Below are 25,787 nucleotides of genomic sequence, written 5' to 3'. Positions count from 1 at the left end.
ATAGTGAACATTCATGCCATCCCTCAATGCACATCTATAGAAGATTTGCTCTGGACCAGAAATTTTTTCTCTGACCTCTCAGTGAGACCTTGACCTTTGACCTAGAGACATGTTTCATGCACTTGACACTTCATCCTATGGTGGTGAACATTTGTATCAAGTAATTATTTAATACCTCCATGCCTGTAGAAGATAGTCTCTGAACAGGCTGTCCACCTGGAGTTATTCTGTAATACTAGACATTATTCAAACAGGAACAGAAGCTATCTTTGAAACAGACATTTTTTTTCTTTGCCTTACATAACTTAAATTCACACATTAATAATACAGTAGGCTATAGAATGTAAAATCTAGAAATTTGGTTTCGAAATTCTTGGAAAAAAATTGAACACATGCAAAAGTGTCTAATCTTCATAAATAGATAGAATAAATGCATAAAATTTAAATATGGTGCAACAATTGAACAAGATAGAAACACTTAAAATATCACAAAAAAATGATAAAAATACACTAAAAAATAACAGAAGTTACCAGTAATATAAAACATATAGATAGTCTACAACATTTTCATACTAGGAACAAAAGTCATCTAGACAATAGTCATCTAGTGACAGGAAAATGCTTGCTGATAAAGGTGTGAATGAATACATTCTTGTTCCATAAGGAATAATATAGTTGTGATGAGACTAGTGGCTGCAGGTGAAACAAATAAATTGAAAACTCTTCAAACAATACCAAAGCCACTTGCAAATAAATTATTAACCAAGTTTTAAAGTTGAAAAAATGGGGGGGGGGGGGACAAAATGTAATCTAGAAGTGTTGCTATGTCACCTAGTTTTGTGTGAACTTTGTTAACCTACAATGTTACCTAATAATAACTCATGAGCTTTAAAAAATATAACAAAGTTGGTACAAGGAATGATATAAGTGACTAAGTGAGCAGTAGCCAATTAACCCATTTAATACTAGTAACATTTACTGGTCAGCCCGTAAAATTTTTTAATTCACTAGCCTTTCTTGCCTGTGAAAACTTAAGCAGCAGTTAACTTTTCAAATAGAATAACTCATTTATCCTAGTTTCAGTTAAATAAGATTACAAAGTAACTGTTTTAATTATGTTTTTTGTTAAAAAAAAATTTAAGTTTCACATTTTATGGGATGTAAAAGTTAAAAACCTATTTTGGGTTGGCAGATAAATGTAATCACTTGGCTGGGTGGGTTCTAGTATCCAGACCCTCTCAGTACAGATGCACTTTTCATAATTGAACATTTTCAAGCAATCAAGCTTAATACATGTAGATATATATCACTTAATTGTTAAGACTCATCATAATTAATCTTTATTTTTTTTCCCCTCATCTTACCAAAATCAATATATTCAATAGATAAAATATTCTCAATATTTTGCCAAATGACAAATACTCAATGTCATAATTTGAAAATAACAAAATTAATCAGTATTCAAGTTTCAACAAAAAAAGTCACTTAAAACCATGCTAAAATAAGTGTGATAAGTTTAAAGGTAAAACAGAACACTATAATCTACATGTACAATCATACTGTTATTTTCATGCTAGTAGCTTAACATATTATATGACAAAATAAAAATAATCTCAACTTGTAATTTAACTATAGTCAATGAGATTACAAAATGTACTCAGCATTTTTTCTAAAGAAAACTTCAAAATTTGAAATACTCAAGAACAAGAATTTTTCTAAAGAAACTGTCAAAAGTTTAACTTGTTAATGGAAAAGTCATTAATTAGCATTCTTTTAATGAATAGCCTCTTTTTTTTAATGGAACTCCCCATAAATTAGCATTTTTTAAATGGAAAACCCCATAATTTAGTTTTTTTGGGAGCGGGTGGGTTTGATGGAAAGGACCCTTCCAAATAACATTTATTCATGAGCCTTTTTTGGGGTAGGGGTGGGGTTGATGGAAAGGACCCTTCCAAAGAGCATTTGAGCCGCGTCATGATAAAACCAACATAATGGCTTATTTATTCTTTTGAGCACTATGTTAAATCCCTCAGACCACAGACACAATGTACCAAAAATAAAGAATTCTGATTGGAAACATTTAGAAATTTCTCTAACTAATGTTTAACTGTATTATAAGAGTATTTATTGTTTATTTGTATGCAGAATCTTAGCTTTCTAATAAAATGCACTTAAACTGATTTTATCATTAGCTATTTCTATGATTGAATTGCATATCTTGTAGGCAATTAAAGGGTTCCTGTTTCTTACTCCAATAATATCCTGTTTCTATACAATTTATAAAATGATTAACAAGTACAAACCTTTGAGGTTTGTTTTTTTTTCTTTCTGCTAAATTCTAGCTTTAGTAAATTTGCAAACAAATTTTCAGGATATTTTAAATAGTAGATTTCTTTGTGTTTAGATAAAGTACCCCATTTGAGAAACTTTTTCCATTACATACATGTATTTACAATGTTCATAGAAATATGTTATACCAGTATTTAATTGATATTTAATTGATATTTTCTGTAAAAATTATCAACTTCTCAACATCGATCAATTGATTCAATGTTAAAGGTCATCGGGCATCAGATATAGTGGCTTTTATCCTAGTCATAACGGGAAAGTGCATGCTATATCCTGGACAAATCACTTGTAAATCTCTAATATTCCTACCAAATTATCAAGTCAGGGTTGGCATAATACTGATGGACAAGACATTCTTTCTAGACAATTGTAACACTAAATTTAGATGGAAAATAACTACTATCTCAACATAGTATATAGTATATTATTATCTTGTTCAAACAAATGTAACGGACATTTTGATATATAAATGCTCAGTACAGATTTTGTAACCTCTATAAATATTATGCTTGTCCATGCTGAAATGAGAAAAACAAATAATAATAAAATATCTGTGTTCTAAACGGTAACCATGCGTTTCTGGTTCTATAATTATTACTTACACCTCCATCATGAGCCGGCTGGCCTGGTGGCTGAAAATTACCCAACATTAATTATACAAAAATAAAAACACATATAGTTTGACATAAATATTTAACTTTTGAGATCTTTTTATAATAATTGAGAATTCAAGAAGACATCTGCACTATGTAGGATGTTTGGGAAATATTCATATAAACAATACTTGGGATGTTTAAACAGGATGTAAGTCTTTACAACTCTTTCTATGAAATTCAGAGAAGTTATTATACATCAGGATATTATACACCTGTCAATTGTCCACAATCACTGGGTATGTTATTTTGTTCTGTCACACTGCACAGTCCTCTGTCTGTCCCCCACACTGTTGAGTCATCTGTCTGTCCCAACATTGTAATCATCTGTTTGTCCCCATGTTGTAATCATCTATCTGTCCCAAATACTGTTGAGTCATCTGTCTGTCCCCACATTGTAATCATCTGTCTGTCCCCATGTTGTAATCATCTGGCTGTCCCCCCATATTATTGAGTCATCTGTCTGTCCCCACATTGTAATCATCTGTCTGTCCCCATGTTGAAATCATCTGTCTGTCCCAAATACTGTTGAGTCATCTGTCTGTCCCCACATTGTAATCATCTGTCTGTCCCCATGTTGTAATCATCTGTCTGTCCCAAATACTGTTGAGTCATCTGTCTGTCCCCATATAGTAATCACCTGTCTGTTCCCATGTTGTAATCATCTGTCTGTCCCCCATATTATTGAGTTATCTGTCTGTCCTCACATTGTAATCATCTGTCTGTTCCACTCACTACAGAGTCATATCCGTCTCCCCCCCCCCCACTGTAGTCATCTGCCTGTCCCACACACTGTAGTCACCTGTCTGTCCCACAAACTTAAGAGTAATCAGTCTGTCCCCACACTGCAGTCATCTGCCTGTCTCCATAATGCAGTCATCTGTCTGTCCTCAAAACTGTCATCTGTCTGTCCCCCACTGTAGAGTCATCTGTTAGTCCCCAACACTGTAGTCATCTGTCTGTCCCCCACACTGTAGAGTCATCTGTCTGTCCCCCACACTGTAGTCTTCTGTCTGTCCCCCACACTGTAGAGTCATCTGTCTGTCCCCCACACTGTAGGGTCATCTGTCTGTCCCCCACAATGTAGTCATCTGTCTGTCCCCCACACTGTAGTCATCTGTCTGTCCCCAAAACTGTCATATGTCTGTCCCCCACTGTATAGTCATCTGTTAGTCCCAAACACTGTAGTCATCTGTCTGTCCCCCACACTGTAGAGTCATCTGTCTGTCCCCCACACTGTAGTCATCTGTCTGTCCCCTACACTGTAGAGTCATCTGTCTGTCCCCCACACTGTAGAGTCATCTGTCTGTCCCCACACTGTAGAGTCATCTGTCTGCCCCCGCACTGTAGAGTCATCTGTTAGTCCCCAACACTGTAGTCATCTGTCTGTCCCCCACATTGTAGAGTCATCTGTCTGTCCTCAACACTGTAGAGTCATCTGTCTGTCCCCCACACTGTACTGTCTGTCCCTTACACTGTAGAGTCATCTGTCTGCCCCCAACACTGTAGAGTCATCTGTATGTCCCCAACACTGTAGAGTCATCTGCCTGACCCCAACAGTGTACAGTCATCTGTCTGTCCTCAACACTGTAGTTATTTGTCCGTCCCCAACACTGTAGAGTCATCTGTCTGTCCCCCACAATGCAGAGATATCTGTCAGTCTTCACAATTTGATTAGCCAGAAATCAAAGTCTCCCAGGTGCTATTCCCCGGAAATGGGGAATCAAGGGGGTGGTATAGGGTAACGACTGACTACTGCTTAAGTTTAAAGGAAATTCTTGTGTGATTTAACTGTCATTATCAAGCCATGTTGAGTAATTTAATGCAGAATAATTCATAATACGGCAAATGAATCTTATGCTACTTGGTAACTTTGTACAGTTATACACAATATTAAGTCTATTGTATTATTATCTTATATATTAGATATACAAATAACAATACAGCACTGTCCTCTTAATCATCACATAGAAGATACAACTGTATTGTATAATATTAGTAAAACTATAACTTACATGACACTTGCATCAATTGTTTGCAGGGACAACACTTTGTAAATATCTTCACATATACATTTTGTACACTTTGAACTAACAATATAATTATGAAACTTTCTCCAGTCCAGCTCATTTTTTGTTTTACATTTCAAGCCAGCTCTGAACTTTGACTTTTATCACAAAGCCGTATTTCTTTCTTGATTTTGGTCATCTTTATTTCTGATACACTTCTGAAGATCCTAAAGTTCTATGGTCAGTGTTCTAAAACATTTACAAAAAAAAAGAGCTACCAACTCCCAATTGAATACAAAATGACCTGCGTGAACTAAGGTGATATATGGTATAAAATGATCAAAATTCTCTTGATTCTTCACTACTTGTGTGAAGATGGGGTGTTTTATTTCATTTACCTTATTTTGGTCTCGCCAATACAGTATATATCCTTTCTGATCCACCCTCAGTGTCACTGGTACACCAATTGTTGAACTCTGAAATATAACGTAACTAGTTATCAGTAATATTTCAACTATTTGGAAACTATCAATTCTGTTACAGGATGAAGTTGACAGGTTCAAGTTACAGACTCTATTATAATAAAATGTGCACCATCTCTAACAACTAATAATGGAATATGTGCCTACAGTCCATTACTAAACTTAAGACAGGGCAACTATTATCAATTGCCGCACAACACTTAAAATAACCAAACATATTTCAATTTTCTATTTCAAAAATAATTATACATAAATACATAACTTGTTTTGCTTATAATCATTTTTGTTAAGTTTATGGTTTAAAAGACAAGAAAAAGTGATTATTTACTTAAAAATACACAATCATTTATCTAGTTTAAAGATTAAATGTCATTAAGTTTCCCTGGTTTGTTAGATTACACAAGAGACTATCATAGCCAGTCAATTAGTCTCATTTGTATGGTCATCATCAACTCTTTGTGTTCTACCTTTAATCAGTATCACCACACTATAGTCAGTGTGAGGTTTTTAATAAAATTACTACATCTAACATGCATTTTTAAAGATATTTTTTAAGATGAATACAATTACAATGTAAATAAAATCAGGTCTTTAAATAAACTCAAACTTAAGAAAAATATATTTTAAGTTTAATAAATATCACCAGTCCAGTTAAAATTTTGATTGTAATTTGTATTACGTAAAACATGGCAAAATGTACTTTAGATCTTCATCACAAAAATTCTACTGTTAAGAAAAGTTCTGCACATTTAGGATATTTGGTAACTTTGGCTAAGTCAAATCATATAATTTTGTACAGTTAAACTGACAATATTTTTAGAATAATTTTAAGTTTTCATAAAATTTAACACAAATCTGGAGGTGGGCAGCCTTAATTGTAAAATTAAACTGTAAAGTAGCATTCCATTAATGGCTGCCACTTTGACTTAATAAATGAACACTATCAACATAACACTTTTTTATTTAAATAAACTTTTATAAAAAACAACTTATTTTTGAATTCCTCTTGCTTTTTTTATTTCATCAAAATGACAACCCTCTATTTCAGACGCAAGCCAACATGTAGAACTTCTGCCTTCTGTTACCTAGCAGCTTCATATGTAGATAACTTCAACACATGTGACAGGAAAATAAAAACACCAAACAAAACCCTGCCTTTTTCAAAGAATAAGAGCTTTAAATCAATTTGAAAACTCCCTCACCCTTAAAGCATACATTTATGATCATTATGGTATAAAGTCACGCTTATGGCAAGTTTATTCAATGCCATAGTCATATAAAATAGACAGTTTGTGTATGAAGTTTCTGATTTACAATGTAATCACATACATACATATACATACATACTTATACAGCACTTGTAACATCTGCAGTAGATGCTACAGGCTACAAACTTACTGACCACTAATTTACAAACATTTATCTGATTTTCATTGTTCTTGCTACCCACAACTAACATTTTATCTACTAATATACATTGACTTTAATGAGTGTTCATATTTTGCAAGCAGAATGATATATGAAGATGAGTAACAATATTTAAATCTGGAAAACGAGAGCAGTAAAAAGGTGAAAATAGCAGGCTAAGTTCTAAGTCAGGGTTCTCACTAGGACTTTAAAACATGGAGTCCATGGACTCGCAAGCCTGAAAAAGTTGGAGTCCAAAAGCGCGTCGCAAGTAATATGCTTACAGATTAGTCATTTAATGCTCACAATAGCATCTGAATCTTCAAGAAACGTTTATAGTTAATCAAAACAAACTCTGAACTACATAGTATAATTATTGTTTTGTTGTTAATATTTATTATGAAACAATAAAATTATAATGCATCAACACATGGAAATTGTGTTGTTTTTTTTCACTTTTATACCAAATCATTTTATACTGGTAAAATAAGTCCACTCTAAAGACCAAAAGTTTATATTTGTAAAAAAAAACAAACGTAAATGTATATAGGCAGCGTTTAGCGGAATGAATAGGAAAATCGTGAACAGCTTCACATAGTGTGTAAGAGATTCATCTGATCGACAATTATTTTAGCAAATATCTTCAAAAGGGGGCAAGTTGAAGATCGATATTTAAAGATTTAATGTTGATTAAATATAACAAAGAAACAATTCATTCACATGTTTGGCTTGGTAACTGAGAATTGTTGAGCTCTTTGCGAAATTTTAGGGTTTCTGGCGAATGTAAAATCGCCGATGTTAGGAATCGAATCTAAATATTAAAGAAAAGCGTATGTTTATTTTGGTTTGTTGTCCTGGCATTTTGGCACAATATCTTAAATTCATTAATACTCTTATAGAACGTTTTTGCAAAAATGAAAACTAAAGCAATATTTTGTCTAGAAAATGCCAAAAACATTCGACAATAATTCATAATTACACTCATTTGTTATTTGAGAAAACAGTCTTTAAACTTGCGGCGTAAATAGTCAATAGTTAATCCTTTTGTCGGTAAAATTTGCTAATTTCCAATCAACTGTTGATCAAAGATAAAAAATTATCACCTCGTGTTATATCTGGTAATTACATGTATGTTGCGCGTTTTATACATTAGTCTGATCTCTATTGCGTGATAATGATCGAAAGCGTTATCGCTGATTGGCTAATCGCTTGACTGGTCGATGTGCATAGGACCGCCTACCTATAGACTGACACGCGCTGACGTATTTGTGTATTTCTGGTTTTAAACAATCTGTAATGTTTATGCGTCCCCAGGCAAAATTAAGCGTACGTGGAATCCTTGCTCTGAAATATTTGCGTCCAGCTGTAATAAACATGCGTACCGGGACACCGAAATAAGCCTCCCCGAGAACCCTGCTAAGTTAGTTTATACAAATTTATTTTAATCCCTTCCTGGAACCAACCAGTTCTAAGCAATGAATGTAAAGTTTCTTGCTCAAGGAAACAACCGCTTGGCCCTGACAGGGTTTGAATTCACGCTGTCAGCAATCCTTAGATTACTAGTCCGACATGTTAACCACTCGGCTACGCCCCCACTAAGTTCTAAGTTAGATTGAGTCCTTTACAATGTACATACAATAATCATTAATACAGATTGTAGTTATCTTATTTCATTATGTAAGTCATCTTGAATAAGACTTACTCTGGAATAAAAAATTTTTGGGTTTTCCCAGCTAATCCAGGGGTACAAACAAACTTTTACAGTTACAGCTTCGAAAATAGGCATAAAAGGTTGTGGATCGTGAAGTTAAAACTGTAAAAGTTTGTTTGTACCAGGAGATTAGCTTGGAAAAACCAACATTTGCCGAGTTCCGGATTACATCTATAATACCAATTTATTTTTAAATAGTTTGATTCTGCTGGACGTTATAAGCTTATTGAACCACTCTCAAATCAAATCCTGGAACCAACCAGTACTAAGCAATAAGTGTAAAGTTCAGAAAAAAAAAACTAGTCTGTTATTTAGGAGAAGAACCTAGCTGTTCTGTGTGAAATTTTCAGATCTCTAGCTTTAAAATTATGAAATCTGTATGGAGAAACGTTCAAAAAATGTCTTAGGGCTCGAATTTAACACTCGCAAACTCGCATAATGCTAGACCTTGAAAAATGATTTTGCGAGTTAGATTTATGACTACTGGCAATTTTTTGCAAGTTGAAGAAAAAACGGAATACGCTCGTCAGGAAAATCCGAAATATAAATGGGACGTAACATTCGCAGGTAGCCGAGTTATAAACTATGCGCGCACTTGCTGTCTGGTTTACATTTTCTATACCTTAACCTCGCTTAAAAAAGTACACAAATTTAAACCAGTCCAAATGTCATTTTGTCCGTGTAAATCAAGCGTGATCGGAATAAAATGTCTTAACGAAAAATAACGAACTTCTTCCCACTTACTGAAGCAGATGTGTCTTTCGATAACAATACTCCGAGTACAGAAGATGATTCACAGTCTATCAAAAGAAAGACAATCAGACCTTCAGTTAAAACGGTTAAAAAATGGGAGAAAGAACTGCATGTCAGTCTTACATACGAACTCGATGACAATGGAAATATTGCCAAAATATTTTGCGCCGATTGTTGTGCGCATAATCCAGACCAGACATCGTCGTTATGGCGAGAAAATTGCATTATTATTTTTTTACATATAGATTGACATTTGATAAGAATCCTAAATCAAGTTTTTGAGTAGGATGTAATGTTGCTGATTCGTACCCCGGGCAGTTCGAACTAGTGCTAGTTGAATTCAGTTTTTGCTAGTTAAAAATTTGTCCACTAGCAAAAAATTGCTAGTGGCCAAAAAAGTTAAATTCGAGCTCTGTGTCTGGTTGGTGGTGGGTCCCGACCAGTAAAGTGTATAATAAAGTATAAGAAATGAATGTTATTGCGGCCTTTTTTATTAAGCCATATTGAGTATTAAAATATATTTTATATTGTTCATTTACACACAGCAGACAGGTGTCATAAGCAGGGTAAGACAGTTGTTATATTATACATAAACCCATAATTACCCTCATATTTGACAGCTGTTGGAAAGATTTATTTTTCTCATTTCTTTGCTAAAATTACTTATGACTGCTTGTATAAATAACTTAATGTAACAATATTAATTAAAAATAATAGCATGAACATTTAGATATATACAGTCTGTAATGCAAAATTCAATATTTTCATAACACTGAAATAAAATGATAACAATCATGCATGATTGCGTTTCAGTGACCCTGATGAAAAAGATGTTCAACTGGGAAAAGTCCAGAAATGTTCACAAAATGAAAGATACTTACGTCGTCCCATTTTATAAATTTATTCCCTTTCACAAGAATTTCGGGAACACTAATGGGTTTCAACTGAACAACATGAACGGCTGGTTTTGCACCCGCCATTTTAATAACATAACATCATAAATGTCTAAATCCGAATAGACTGTCCTAATTTCCTATGCAAGGTCGAGTTTACTACGACAAAGGGTTTTTTTCTATTCGATTTTTGTCTGAATAATATCAAGAATAAAAGAGCGTTAAGCTTAAATAAAATGAGTTTTAAAATATACACAATGATTTAAAAAAGTATAAACCCTTTAAAGCAATAATAGATTTTTCGGGTTTTCAAATACGAATTGAACTTTTCATAAAATTCCCCCCTCTGTCATAATAAAAATGTTTCCCCGGTTTTAAAAAGACTGATCATGTGACTTGATTTAAAATGGGCGGGAAAAGGTTTTATTTTAGTGGGGGTGTCATTGGATATTTGGAAAATGACAAATAAAATGTACAGATTCTTTCCCAATTTTTTAAAAATTCCAAATACGACCTAAAGTCTTTCAGCTAGTAGATAGAAGATAAATGATTGCTCTGTTTAAAGTGCTTTACAGTCAAATTGTGCAGTGACTGAAGAGCTTAGAATCAACCATTAAGCTTTACTCCTGAATGAATTCAGGGTATAAATTTTCAATAACATAAGTGCATGATGAATTCATTATTGACCTTACACTATTTCATTTGTTTTCATATTTAGGTGACCCTCTGCTATTAAAAATTGTTTTTATCACCAGACAGTTTACATAGCTAACAGATCTAACAGACATATTAATAATAAATGGTATACAGAACGGATCTAGTGTCTCTGGTATACTAAATGGTTCCATTATGAGGAACGTGACCACTTTAAAAACCAAAATTTCGACACTTTTTATGCCAGTTGTTAATACTGAAACTGCAGAATTTAGTAAAAAAAATACCACCAGTCCACTCTCTTTCAAGCAAAGACAATCACAATATAAAACATCTCCCATTTAGAGCGGGTACATGTAAATATTTGCAAAAAAAAAAACATGTCAACTTTTTGTATTGTCTGGGACATAAGATAAGATAAGTTATCTTATGTCCCAGGTATTGTTCGGAGATATAGCTAGGCAGTTGTCATCGACAGAATTGCCGTGTATTATTCTTTAAACAACATTTCATTTTTACGATTCCAATTTTCTGACTTAATTGTTTTAGTGAAGGGGAAACAACTAAAAATATAATTTAATTATTTGTTTACAGAACATATCGGAGTTGTTCTTTATGTTTATTCGTCAAAAATATGTTTATTCACCTAACAGTGTAGCAATACCACGTGACCTGAACGTCATTTTCGGCATTAAAAGTTGCAATTACATCAACCGAAAGTACGGAAGGCAGAATCCTACTTAAATAATTATGTTTATTTTGCAATTATGCATGGCGTAAATCTGAACTTTTTCTTCAATTGACAATTATGGCACCAGTTCCAAGCCAAATATTTGGACTACAGTTTAAAGCAGTTTTCAGAATTGGTTACAAATTCGAAGAAAGATGAATTCCGTTCTCTGTCTATAATAACGACTATTCTTATAGAAAAGTCTGTTATTTGGGAAACAAATTATGCTTTGCCATTGTAATAACGCAGACAGCGTCGTTACGTAATGTTTTTTTAACGATGGCGTCAAATGGTAAAACAATGAAACAAATGGGGGATGGACTCTCTCACTAATGTTCTTAAACATACTGTTGCAAAAAATATATAGTTTGTTCCATTTGCTTCTTTTAATTGTGCGTCATTTGTTTGTTTTCCTAGGAATGCCCTAACAGAGTTATGTTTGCCCGGTATCCCAACCATTTGGCTTTTAAGGACGTTTCCGGGAGTTTTCATATGGGATACCGGGCATACATAACTCTGTTAGGGCATTCCTAGGAAAACAAACAAATGACGCACAATTAAAAAAAGCAAATGGAACAAACTATAAATTTTTGCAACAGTATGTTTAAGAACATTAGTGAGAGAGTCCATCCCCCATTTGTTTCATTGTTTTACCATTTGACGCCATATCGTTAAAAAACATTACGTAACGACGCAGCCTGCGTTATTACAATGGCAAGGAATAATTTGTTTCACAAATAACATACTTTTCTATAAGAATAGTCGTTATTATAGACAGAGAACGGAATTCATCTTTCTTCGCATTTGTAACCAATTCTGAAAACTGCTTTTAACTGTAGTCCAAATATTTGGCTTGGAACTGCTGCCATAATTTTCAATTGAAGAAAAGGTTCAGATTTACGCCATAAATAATTGCAAAATAAACATATGAATTTAAGTAGGATTCTGCCTTCCGTACTCTCGGTTGATGTAATCACAGCGTAGATCAGATAATACAAGAAAACGAAATAGCTTGTAACTGAAGTCCGCTCGTATACAAGCAACTTTCAAGGTTATACAAAGTGTTTGATAAAACGGCTTATATATGCTGAAGGAAAAACACTTTTCTTTGTCAAGCTTATGTATTTCTTCTAAAAATGTTGCATATCTGAAAGAAATTGGTTTAGAAATAAAATGCTTATTGTTATTTTCCTTTTCGAATCGAGCAATATTTGTTTTGGAAATGATGCCGAAAATGACGTTCAGGTCACGTGGTATTGCTACACTGCCTAATAAACTAATGCAACTGGTCATAAATTTTATCTACTTGTTTTAAATAACAATTAAAAAACATTAGAAACATCAGTTGATTGCTAATCTGCAGTATATATCATTTTTACGTACAATATCTTGAATCAATATATCACTAAAAAATATAATTTGCAGACGGAAAAATCTATGAACATTCGTTTTTCAAATTCAAAAGTCTCTAGTCTGGAAACTATTAATAAATAACTGTAACTATCTAAGTACTGCTCTAACAATTATCAACCCCAACGCTTCCAGGGATTAAACCCCTCTTTACCAACGAGTTTGCTGTGGGTTTTTTTCTGAATCTTCCCTTTTCATACACGCAGTCTCTTGCAGGGTCAGAGTCTTTTATAACATATAATAATATTTAATTATTATAGCTCTGTGGCAGGGTGTATGTTTCTACACATTGTTCAAGTGTATAGCCCAGCAAACATTACATATCTATATAGGACCGATGTCGACCCGATATCATCTGCAATGTCGACCCGATATCGACATCCGATGTCTGCTCGATGTCGGATGTGCAACCCGGCTCAAAGTCGGGCCGATATCGGGTTAGTGTCCCTTGTTGTTTTCTCGTCCACGGTAAGTATCTTCCCCATTGCCTCTAGTTTTTATTTCTTTGATTAACCCCCCCCCCCATCCCCGGTCTCCTGTCCCCTTCCCCTTTGTGGGCATATTATTCTTTTCTTTGAATTCCTAATCAGTTACAAATTATTTATCATTTAATGATTAACCTGTCCGTGCTCTGTCTTTGCCCTGTCCTGTTTTTGTTTGGGGTCCGCCTGGGCTCCTTGCCACTGGTTCTTGTTGCTGGGTCATATGGGGGTTGCGTTCATTGAACGCCGCCTTTCCTTGTTGATCTTGTTTATCATATTTTAGTATCGTATACTGACTAGAACCATAATATAATCATTCAAATTGAGTATAATAACTCGTGAATAATATTTTGACACACATTTGCAGTTTTAAATCTCTCTAATGGTATTCGTTAAATATCTGGAAAAAGTAACCCCTTGGAAGCATTAAAAACAGAAAAATTGCAGACTCGGGTGAACTGAGTCTGTCCGTGATGGATAATTATACAGTGCATCATCCTTCACGCCTGAGCGGTACTCAATTCTCAAAACTTGAAATGGCTGGATTCAATGATCCCGAAGGACTAGAAAAATATAACAACACTGAGGTGAAGTACGTTAATTAAGCCCACCAATCAAATCATCATAAAATAGATGAATACAGAATCCCTAAAGAAAGCCCAACACGGCAAAATTGAAAATGTTGCAGGCTCGGTTTGATTGAGCCTGTTCATGGACGGTACTGGAAAGTGCAAGTTACCGTCCACGCCCCCTAGCACCGGCTTAAGCAGAATTCAACATTTAAACGTGAAATAGTAAAATTTTGAATTTAGAAACATCCGCAGATGTGTTCATACGGCGGTTATCATGGAACCTTCAATGTGACACTTCCGTGCCATTCCATGAAAAGCGGCGTATGATCCCCAAGTAATAAAAAGCGTGTGCCCTAAACGAGAAAACAATGGGCGGAACTAAATAAAATGGAATTTTGAAAGGGGATCGGAGGTTATGAAGCCTGCGTATCACAGATAAGACGTCAAAAGACAAATTTAAAAAGCAGGCAACATATCCTAAGGGTGATTCAACATTATTCAAGTAGGAATATTGGAACCACCCAACTAGAAAATGCCGAAAACTTAAAACTAAAAATACCAAAAGCACAACAATAATGTCGTGCTGAACGATCCCATTTGGAAATGTCTGTAACGATTTGAACACTGAATCACGGATTTATATTACAATAAAATGTAATATAAATCCGTGACTGAATGAAGTCGGGATAAGGGTCTTCGATGTGTATTTTTATGTTGTAGCCACTTCGGCGTGACACTTTTATTGTAGCCTCTTCCACTGGACTGTCGCCATCGAACGCCTAAATTACAGCTAATATTTTTCTCTTAAATATGTTCTCTTTTATACCTTGCCTCTTGTTTCTTCCCTTTATTAGACTCTCTGTCTCTGTTTCTATTCAGTATTTTCTGAAGTTTAGTTTAAAGTTCTGCTTGTTTTCTTTTTTTACTTGATTTTTTTGTCCCCAAGTCGTTCTGCTTCACGTTTAAGCTTCTCTTAGTTTTCCTTTAATATAAGTTCAAATTTCTGTTTTAGTTACTTGCGAAATTTATTGGCATTAGAATGTTGTACATACCGTTTTGTTTTCTTATCAGATTTTGAGCCTGGATCGTCAGAAATTTTGAAAATGGAAGCATCATCAGATACATCAATATGTTTTACAACTTCACTGAAGTATACTTACTTACTTACTGGCGTTCACTCTACACGATTACGCCAGTATCCGCGATGAAGGTTGTGGTCCGCCGCAGGTCCTCAACGTCTCCGTACAGCTTCTGCTGGAGTGTTGCACCTCGGGACCACGTTGCTCCTCGCTCCTGGTCGTGTCTTTTGCATCTTTGGAGGATATGCTCTGTAGTCTGGTCCTCTTCTCCACAGGGACATATGGGGGACGGCACCAGTTTGTACTTCATGCACATGTGTGCATTCAGTCTGTTGTGTCCCGAGCGAAGCCTGACCATCACCACTTGTTCTGGTCGGTTAAGCATGTGGTAGGCATCCGCTTCCTGTCTTGTCTTGGTGAGAGCCTTGATGATGGTGGCTTTCTCCTTGTATGTCACCTGGTTATCTGGTTGCTCCAACAGGGCTCCTAACCTAGCCAGCTTGTCGGCCTCCTCATTTCCGGGCACTCCACAGTGAGATGGTATCCACTGAAGTGCAACATTACAGGACGAACCAAGCTTGTTCACGGCTTGCGCTAGTTCAGGGACATTGTTGTTTTGTAGGGCCTCCAGAACTGATCTTGCATCTGTGAGGAAGACTACAGAGGTGATCTCTTCTGGCGAGTTTTCTATCAAAAAGACTGCCTTCATGAGTGCCTCAGTCTCTGCTCTGTAATTGCTGCAGTGCTTCCCAGTGGCGATGTAATGGGCTGTTTTCTGGCCTGACGGGTACGTTATGTGAATACCACCGCCTCCATCCTTAACGGCTCTAGTGGCTGACCCATCTGTGTATACATGGGTCCATGTGTCCGAAGGATAGTCTGTGTAGATAGCCGCAAGAACTTCTACGGATGGTCTCATTTTCCTGTTTGCCCATGTCTAGTCCAGGAATAGCAAGTGCCACTTTGACTGCAGACAGGTCATTTGCTGTAAGGTTTGTGATGTCTGCTCGGCCCAAGGGAATTGTCTGAGTGTTTAGTTCAGCTGCATGCTCTCTACTCAGCTTCTTTGCTTGATGTACAAAGCTGCAGCGATTGAGGCGGTTCTTGGTGAATCCCTCAAGTCTGCTGTTCATGGGGTGGTCTGGGAGGGACTGGTACTTGTTTGCCTGGAGAAGGACCTTGGTTTGTCTTCTTTCGTGAAGTGTTTGAATTCCGGTCAGTTTCTCCATGAAGGCGATTGGTGTAGACTTGGTGGCCCCTGTGATGATACGAAGTGCCTGGTTCTGTACTTTATCCAGGGCTTGCTGGTTTGTCTTGGCTGTTGTGGACCATGTGGCTGAGCTGTACTCCATGGTGGGTCTTACTGTGCCCTGATATACAGTCTTCAGTATTTGCTCATTTGCACCCCAGGTTGGCCCAGCAAGTTTTCGCATCATCCCAAGTTTCCTTCGTGCCGTCCCTTCTACACGGCTGATGTGTGCTTTCCAAGTCTGCCGCTTGTCAAAGGTGACCCCAAGGTATGTGGCTTCGTCTTCCTCCTTCAGTGGAGTTCCAGCCAACATGACCTTCCCAGCTCTCTGCTTTGTTGACAAGGTGAACAGTGTGGTGGACGACTTCTCTTTGTTGATCGTGACACACCAGTCTTCGGCCCATGCTGCGAGTTTGTCCATAGCTCTTTGCATTCTGTATGTGGCCGTAGAGGCGTGTTCTTCTTTGCACCATAGCACCAGGTCGTCAGCATAAAGAGCAGCATGAATTCCCTTAGGCAGTTCAGACATCAGGTCGTTGATAAAGACCAGAAAGAGTGTCGGGGATATGACTCCACCCTGTGGGACGCCATGGCGTAGCAGGAACTTCCTACTGTTGGATTGGTTCAGGCTGACTCTGGCTCTTCTATTAAACAGATAAGAGTTGATCCATTTCAGCATGGCCCCTCCAACTCCATTCCTCATGAGCTTTACTTGTAGCCCTTCTGTCCAGACTTTGTCGAACGCTCTTTGTAGGTCAATCCATGCTGTAAGGACCACCTTTTGCTCTTGGAATGCGTCTTCGACTTCCTGCGCTAGGTATGTAGTCTGGTCTTCTGTGGAACGGAATTGCCGGAAACCAGCCTGTTCAGATGCCAGCAGGTCATTGGTCTCCAGGTACCACTTCAGGCGTGCGTTCACAATCCTCTCCATGGTCTTAACAACACAGCTGGTGAGGCTGATTGGACGGTAGCTGGCTGCCTTTTTTGGGTCCTTCCCTTTCTTCAGTATAGGGATCATCGTTGCCTCTCTCCAAATCTGTGGTAGCTGCCCTTGTTTCCAGCTGTAGTTGTATATGTCCAGGAGTTTGCACATTGCTGTATTGCCCAAGTGTGTCAGCATCTCATTTGTGATTCCGTCAGGACCGGGTGATTTTTTGGTCTTTAGTTGCCTGAAAGCTGCCTGAACCTCATGAAGCGTCAGGCGCGAGTCCATGCACTCTGACGTAACCTTAGGTGTTTTCCTGTCCCTTTGTTCTCTTCTTGCTTCCTTAGTCGTTCACTGTTGATGGGGATGTCGCTGACATCTTTGTAGTTTTGGGCAAAGACGTTTGCTGCTTGTTTGCCCACCAACAGCTCTCCCTCCTCTTCCAAGGTAACTGAGCCTCTCGCTTTGTCTTGGTCGTCGTTCAGCTGTTTTGTCAACCTCCACAACTTTCGGCCATCTCTCTCGAGGTTCAATGAAGCTGTCTTGTGTCTCCAGCTCTTTCTTTGGGCCTCTAGCTTGTGCCTTAGGAATTTGGCCTTGGCATGCTGTAAGTTGTGGTTTGCCTCCTGTGAGGGATTGTTTTCGGCTTCAACTCTGGCTTCGGACACCTTGGTTTGCAGCTCCTCTAACTGCTCACTCCAGTAGGGCTTGTAGTCTTTCCTCGAACCTCTAGGGATGGACTGCTGTGCTGACTTGAGGATGCATTGGTTGAAGTCCCTGACTATGTTGTTAATGTCTCTGCCTTCAACTCTGATGTCTTTGCAGAGTTCATCACTCACAGACTGGAAAAGGGGCCAATCAGCCTTTTTGTAGTTCCATCTGGGTAGGCTAGATGACATAGAGACAGAGCGGTCCAGTATGATGAGGACTGGACGGTGATCACTGCCTCCAAGTTGATCAGTGACTTTCCTCTGGACATGTCCGTGTATGTCGTCAGTACAGAAGGCAAGGTCAGGCGTTGATGTCGAGTGCAATTTTCTCGAGTAAAAAGTTGGGGGATCCTCCGGCTGATTGATGAGGTTCAGCCTGTTGTCATCCTGCCAGGTCTCCACTTCCTCTCCTCGGTTGTCCATGTGGTCATATCCCCAGCTTTGTGAGTGACTGTTGAAGTCTCCAACAACCATGAGGTTTGTTGCTTCCATTGGGATACTGTCTAGGGAAAGAGCTTTGTCATTTGGAGAGTACATATTCACAAGAATCATTTGAAAGTCGTTCAATCTGAGGCTCAGCACTTGGAATTCCGAGTCATCCATATGCATTTTAGTCTGGATAGCATTGATGTTGTTCCTGACTAATGTCATGATGCCTCCTTTCTTTCTGCCAACCCTGTCGCTTCGGAAGCACTGGTATCCTCTGATATTAAAGGATTTAGCTGGTTGCAGGTGTGTTTCCTGAATGCAACAGACATTGATGTCATTCTCATGAAGGAAGTGCTGAAGTTCAGTCTTTTTGTTGAAGACTCCTTCTGCGTTCCAATGCATCACTTTGAAGTGTTGCTGTTGGACTTTCCTCCTCCTTGGCTTGTTGTAGCCCTTTGGTCTCCTCTTGGCATGATGGAAGGAGTGACCCCCAGTAGCTTTGGGTGGACTCTGTCGAGGCTCAGAGCCCGGCACTGTATCTCCCTGGAGGGATTCCAAAGATCCAGCACCACATCGATGAATACCATTGTTTCGTGTAGTCATAGCGTTGGTTACGTGATGCAGTGGTTTGTTAGAGAGTGCCAATGGCCCAGCATCTCCGATTTCAACTCTCTAGGTTGGTTAGGGTTACCTCACCCAAAGCCCTTGCCGACCCAACGACTGACCACAAGGCAGTGGTGATTTTGAAAGGGTTGTCTCCCTTGGTTTGGTATAAGAGTTGTCCTTCTCCACCGTTCCCATCTAACTCGGGCTGTTGTGCTCAGAGACCATTGCTGGATTGCCGTTACACCGGTTATGATGGTGCTCGTCCTTTCCAGCTACTGTCACCCAGGTTGTGACAGGCCATTTGTTAATCCACGAGGCTGTGGAGCTATTTTGACCCATAGCTGGGTTCTAGGTTAGCAGGCTTCAGGGCATATACACACACCGGTGGGCCATGCAAGCCATGCCTTTAGGGGCCTAGATCCTCCAAGACCGAGTGGTTTAGCCTGGGGTCACAAGGTGCCCAGTTTCCGTTTGCCACCTCGGGGAGGTCCCATAAATGGGCCACAGCGGTCTTACTGCATGAGAGGCTATAACTGGCAGGGAAGGCTTACAAGTGGCTCCCCGGTTCCCACTAGGTGGTAGCCAGCGGTGAGGCTGTAAGCTGTAAGCGAAAAATACGAAGCTTCTCACTACAACAACACGCAGTTGCGCATCAAAGCAGTCATTACGGCAAACCACTGAAGTATATAAAATGTTATTATGATTTTCATTAATAGAATTATCAACTGGTAGCTGTAAAGAGTCGTCCAAACAATAAATCAAAGATGTATTTTTGCCGATCCAGAAAATCGTTCAGCACGACATACTGCAATTGATTTGTTTGCGGTATTTTATTTTGGTTCCTTCTATTTTATCTTTATACTTGAATATTGTGAATTCATTTCTAAATGAGTTATGCGCCTTAAAGTGACATTATACATTGAAGTGTAAATGGAGAGTTGACTGGAAAAAGTTGTAATAACTTTACATGTTGTCATCATTATTTACACTTCATTTATTTTCATAAAAATATTCAATAGCCCACGTGACCCATAGAAATTTCTATAGTCTTAAAAAATAATCGGTATCATCTACTTCTCAGGCACAGGACATCTACAGAAGATTTGCGGCTTAGCGTGTGGACTACGCTTAACTAAATTTCTCGTACTCGGGGCATCTACATCGTCTACGACAAGAGACCCAGCTGCCGATGTCCTAACCTAAATCGAGGGAGTGGTCCTACAAAGTAGGCAATGACGACAAGAAAAGTGTTCTAGGGTGCGTGAGGCCCTAACACAGAGAGTGACGGCTTGAAAGACGAGCCTTTTGCTGGCATGTTTTTTATATCTTGTAATGTTTTGTAAAACTTGTGGTTTATCTGAGGAAGAAATTGTAGCGGTATTTATGTATATTAGTAAGTAGCTTCAAATTGTCATATTGTTTTATGAATAATGACATATTCAGGGTGCTCACTAGCCATGAAATCCTGAGAAAGTGATACTCTGGCAAATTAATGACAAAAATATTAATATTATCTTTTGAACTGAAATCACGCTTAAATGACATTTTTTAAAATGAATAAGCATGGATTTCTGTGTTAAATTCTATATATTTTGGGTTTGAAGCGTTAATATATCTATATATGTTGAACGAAATTTAGAAGCGGACAGAATCACCAAGTAGTTTTTAAACAAGTTTTGTGAACAGGCAAAATTTTCATTTCTTCGTTTTGAGTTTTTCATTCATTTTTCTGTAAATGTAATCAAAATGAATACACTAGGCAGTCACAGGAACAAATCTTTTCTCATTATATTTAAGGTATTAAAGGATGGCATTTTTGTCAATGATACCTCTTGTAAATTTGCCACTCTTGTTCTTTTGTTTTTCAAATTTAAATCTTGAATTTTCATTTATCAGATATGTTTAAGTAACTTATCTTTCTATCTTTACCATTTTTTATTTTTCACTAAGAAATGTTTTTATTTATCTCTCAAGCATGTTTTAATTTTATAATTTTTCGCAATTTTCCATACTTTGCATATTAAACGATCATTGTATTTTATATAAATTTATTGTAACTTCGTTAACAATTACTGAGATCTTCGAATATTTTGTTTATTGTTGAAGTAAATTAAATTGTCGTAGGACAATGGATAAAGTTCTGTTTTTGTCTACTCAAAACGCTTAACTAAATATATAAATTCGGAAATAAATATTATAATTTTAGTTATTCATAACTTGTTCTATAAGTAATATTTTATTCATGATTTATATAGGTTTTAAATATTCAAATCAAATAATCAGTGTCTATTTAATGCTATGTAAAAGTTCAATTTATATAAGTAAATTTAACCTGCAAAGCGAGTTATTGTTAAATTCCTCATATTATGTATTTGTTTATTTAAATACATGTATTGCAATTACTGAATAATTGTTATAATAATTAACAATGAATTATGATATAAATAGATATTCCATCTTGACTATCACAGAATAAAGTACTTTTGTTTTTTTAAATTTAAATCTTGGATTTTCATTTATCAGTCGTCCAGCATATCTCCAGCAAACGTACACCCGTATAACAACAGTGCTTGATCGTTTTAACTAAGATACATTAATATCACTAGTATACTTCATTTATATGCATTGATATTGTGACACATATGGAAATAAGGATCCTGACTCCTCTGAGAAATAAAGTGATTGAAATATGATACACAAGATCAACAAGGAAAGGCGGCGTTCAATGAACGCAACCCCCACACAACCCAGCAACAAGAACCAGTGGCAAGGAGCCCAAGCGGACCCCAAACAGAGCACGGACAGGTTAATCACCAAAACGATAAATAATTTGTAACTGATAAAGAACTTAAAGAAAACGAATAAATGATTGAATAAAGGAAATAATTTGTAACTGATAAGGAATTCAAAGAAAACAAATAAATGATTGAATAATAGGCCCACAAAGTCAAAGGGCACAGAAGAAAGGGGGGGGGGGGTAAATTAAAGAAATAAAAACTAGGGGCAAAGGGGAAGATACTTACCGTAGACGAGAAAACAACAAGGGACACAAGCAAAAGTGTCACCAAAACATTATGAAACAAGAAAGACATACATCTGAGGAACACAGAGCGGTGCCGCCTTGGAACGGTCAGCAGCACAAGTACTGCTGGGGAGTTGAAACCGGTTAATGGTGCACCAAACCTCCGTTTGGTTGCTGTATGCTGTGTCAATGAGTCTTACAGTTTCATGAGAGTACCAAAGATGGGCCAACGTTTTATGCTAATAGTCATAACATTTATCAATATGATCAACATATGAATGAAAAACAAAGATCTTGTATTATCTTAAGAGATAAGGAATAGATCTTTAATTTCCCAGACTGATTTCCAGACTCCAGAAAATAATGTCATATAAGTATAAAAAGAAAAGCACGATCATTAACAAATAAAGGCCTAAATTGTTAACATAATCAAACACTTCTGCAGAAAATCTCTTGGGTGATGCCACTCTTATATGGTCCTTTGATACGTAAGCAATGTACTTCAGAGGATTATACTGATTTAGGTCGTGTCACCTGCAATAATTTCTTCGAATGTAAAATTGCCCAACAACAAGAAAAAGCATCATCGCATATGGCCCCTTGCATCAAAAAGTCACACACAGAAAAACATCTCTCGACTACCTCATTACTTTGGCCGATGCACTTTAGTTGTTACCTGTGACGAGGCAATATATGCTATTGTATGAAGTACAATATACATGTATAAAAATTGATAATTGAAATTCCTTGAAACCTTTTTAGACATTGGTCAAAATACTAAAATATCGTATGCTTAGTGGTATGAAATACTTATTTATTAAATCCTTAAATGTTGGTATAAATATTTAATGCATGTTGGATGACAACTTTTTTTCAACAAATTAAGCTCTAGTATGCTTTTTCTACCATTAAAAAGTAAAACATAATATTAACATATTTTACTTTACTTTTAGGAATCACGTATAAAAATCCCAGCCGGTATGAAAAGGTTCTTAGACTAGGTGAGTTTCATTTTGCTGAGGGGCTTTCGTATATTTCATGAATAGAAGTGGCATAGAACTATTAAAATATGGTTCGTCGTCATTCCTTAATTTATGAAACCATGCTCTGTCTCCCATTGTCTTTGGGAACTATTGTGAAGCAAGTATAAATACTTTACATTTTGACAGTAAATTTAGAACACATTGACAAATCCTTGAAGGTGAAAATAATTTTGTTCAAGAAAAAATTAACATTGTAAAATCCGATCTTGCAATGCCCGAATACTGTGATCAGTTTAGCGCTACTGGCCAATATTGGTTTATGTATATAACTTTGGTTCATATCTCACGAAAGTATATATTTGCCGAGAGATCAAGCAACTGGAAAGAACATTTGACAGGTGAAATGTATGCCCCCTTATTTGATGTCTGCCAGTCACACCAAATACACCAGTTGTGTCTCTTTATATCTTAGAGACATGTATGAGCTTCCAAACACGCATCCTGATGTATATGGGTTTTAGACGAACCATTTTACTGCCTATCTTGTTCCAGGGAAATTCAATGGAGTATGGTCTGATCTTGCATCAGAGCAAAGATATAACAGGAAATGCAAAATGTCATTGTTAAAAAGAATTTCTCGAACGCCTTATTCAAGAGAAAAATACATTAGGACTGTACCTCTCTTAACAAAAGTATCAGAATCAGTCAAATCAATGGCTCATTACGACTTGCCAACAGCAAGACACCATGGACAAAACCAGTTTAGCATGTAAAGAACATGTTTGTACGCAATATTTTTGAACATTTAGAAACTAGTGTGTCAACAAATAAATTTTGTTGGAGGTCGTTATAACTTTTGTCAGTCAAAGAGTCCAAGACTAATAAAAGAGAAAACAGACCAGGTGGACATCAAGCTAAAGAATACATACAACATGATGATGCTGAAATTACTCATTGGAATGCACTTACAATGGTTGTTGGAAAAACAAAGCAAATTTGCTAAATATATCAATAAGAGTTTATGCGTGCGAGAATGCAAGCATTTCTGAGAACTTATCTTTAACAGTCGGGGGGGGGGGGGGGGGGGAGAGAGACTTTCAAAGAGAACTAAATTTCTTGCTTTTTTAAAATACACCAAGTCTCAAACCAAGCAACTGTCATGTTCTGAGCATGAAGTAGCAGACATAAGAATTATTTCCCACTTAGCTTACTGTTCGAAAGCACTAGGGTTCAAACGGGTTGTAGTTATCCCTTTAGAAAAGAGAAACGTATTGATGGATGCTCGGACTGTTTTGGTGTTGATTGGATAGCTGCCTGGACCCAGGAGGAACCCAAACAAAAACAGGACAGGATACAATGCAGAGCACGAACAGGTTAATCACTTTAATAATACATAAAAGGAAATAAAAGTAACCGACAAGATTTCAATAGTAATCGTCAAAGTTTTGGTTTCACTTATGAGATTTTTATTGATATTCAGAGCGGTTCTTGTGACTATTGCTTAAGAATTTCTACACTCTTTGGACTTGCTGCGCTCCTTAGACTTGCTACAATATTGGACTTGATGTAGTATTAAACTTGACGGACCAAGTGGGAGTCTCCATAATGGACAGTTTTTAAAGCCCTTTGGGACTGAATTGTCTTAATGTTCGTCTTTTATCTACCTTCATCGGGTCATTGTAGGTGATTTTCTTGTTGCTCTGTCTTCCTTTAAGACATTGAGTACCTTTGTTATGGACATTGGGTTTACTTTTATATGTATCTACATAATCTATCAATTAATTTCTTTCTTTAATCCTTTTATTTCTTTTTAAGTATCATTTATGTGATATTTTTTGTTTGTGATCCTCCAGGGCTCCATGCCGCTGATTCTTGTTGCTAGGTCGTTTGGGGGTTGCGTTCATTGAACGCCGCCATTTCCTTGTTGATCTTGTTTATCATATTTGATGCACTATTGGGCTTGCTGCACTCCTTATACTTGCTGGACTTCTTGAACTTGTTGCGCTCTTTAGACTTAGATACATTCCTTAGACTTGCTGCACAAGTTAGACATTCTATGCTCCTCAGACTTGCTGTCCTGATACTTGCTGCCCGCCTACGGACTACGGGCTCCTTTTCTTGGAAACGGACCTCTTTTAGACTTGCTTCTTTACCGAGAAGCGGACCATTGCTAAGGCTAAACTCTTCACTAGAAAGCAGACCGTTTTCTAGACTTGCTGCTTTACTTGGTTTCTTCACTTTGATGGCGCGATAGCTCAGTTGGTTAGACTACTGACTGTCACTCCTGAGATTCGGGTTCTATCCTGGGTCACAGCCTTGGGATTTTTCAGAGACACTTTCAGTGTTTCCCACCTACCAAGAGGTTTACTGGTAAGAAACCCAGATAATCCTCGCATGTATCAGTGCTATACACTGGGCATGTAAAAGAACCAAGGGTTCTTTTCAATAAGAGCTAGGGACTGATTCCCGGACTCCCTTGTATCTCATAGCTGTCTCTATAGTCTTGTGAGGTAAGGACCCTACTGGAAATAAGTGCTTGCACTTTCGTAGGTTATCCTTGACCGCCCGGTCTAAAGAAAATCAATCAATCAATCAATTCACTTGACGGTGAGTTGCTAACCAAAAATGAGACTTGCTGAGACAATATTGAAATTTCTTTCATAATTTTTCTTTTTAAGT

The 25,787-nt window shown here is 37.1% G+C and overlaps 3 protein-coding genes across 12 annotated transcripts in view; all 3 read right to left on the bottom strand.

The window, feature by feature from the left end:
• The window catches only part of LOC132747313 (1-phosphatidylinositol 4,5-bisphosphate phosphodiesterase beta-1-like), a 106,429-nt gene extending 96,005 nt beyond the window's left edge, over positions 1 to 10,424 (bottom strand). For 6 of the 10 annotated variants that reach the window (XM_060736718.1, XM_060736696.1, XM_060736676.1 and 3 more), the window contains exons 1-3: positions 10,246 to 10,423; positions 5,410 to 5,487; positions 2,952 to 2,981 (exon numbers count right to left, since the gene is read on the bottom strand). In XM_060736718.1, coding sequence (XP_060592701.1) covers positions 2,952 to 2,981; positions 5,410 to 5,487; positions 10,246 to 10,344 — 207 coding nt within the window. In that variant the 5' untranslated portion in view covers positions 10,345 to 10,423. Of the gene's footprint in view, positions 1 to 2,951; positions 2,982 to 5,409; positions 5,488 to 10,245 lie in introns of all 10 variants that reach the window. The other 4 variants (XM_060736665.1, XM_060736670.1, XM_060736688.1 and 1 more) reach the window with 2 other exon arrangements.
• A 4,860-nt stretch (positions 10,425 to 15,284) lies between these two features.
• On the bottom strand, positions 15,285 to 15,893 carry LOC132747243 (uncharacterized). Its single transcript, XM_060736572.1, has one exon. The coding sequence runs from the start codon at positions 15,891 to 15,893 to the stop codon at positions 15,285 to 15,287; it is 609 nt and encodes a 202-aa protein (XP_060592555.1).
• A 1,737-nt stretch (positions 15,894 to 17,630) lies between these two features.
• LOC132747222 (uncharacterized) lies at positions 17,631 to 19,100 on the bottom strand. The gene has a single exon (XM_060736554.1). It carries the CDS (start codon positions 19,098 to 19,100, stop codon positions 17,631 to 17,633), a length of 1,470 nt encoding a protein of 489 aa, XP_060592537.1.
• Positions 19,101 to 25,787: the final 6,687 nt, after the last annotated feature.

The sequence above is a fragment of the Ruditapes philippinarum genome, unplaced genomic scaffold (assembly GCF_026571515.1).
Source record: "Ruditapes philippinarum isolate M1 unplaced genomic scaffold, ASM2657151v2 ctg1349_1_1_1_1, whole genome shotgun sequence".
NCBI lineage: Eukaryota > Metazoa > Mollusca > Bivalvia > Venerida > Veneridae > Ruditapes > Ruditapes philippinarum.
The sequence above is the reverse complement of the archived record's forward strand: the minus strand, read 5'-3'. Positions and strand labels throughout refer to the sequence as shown.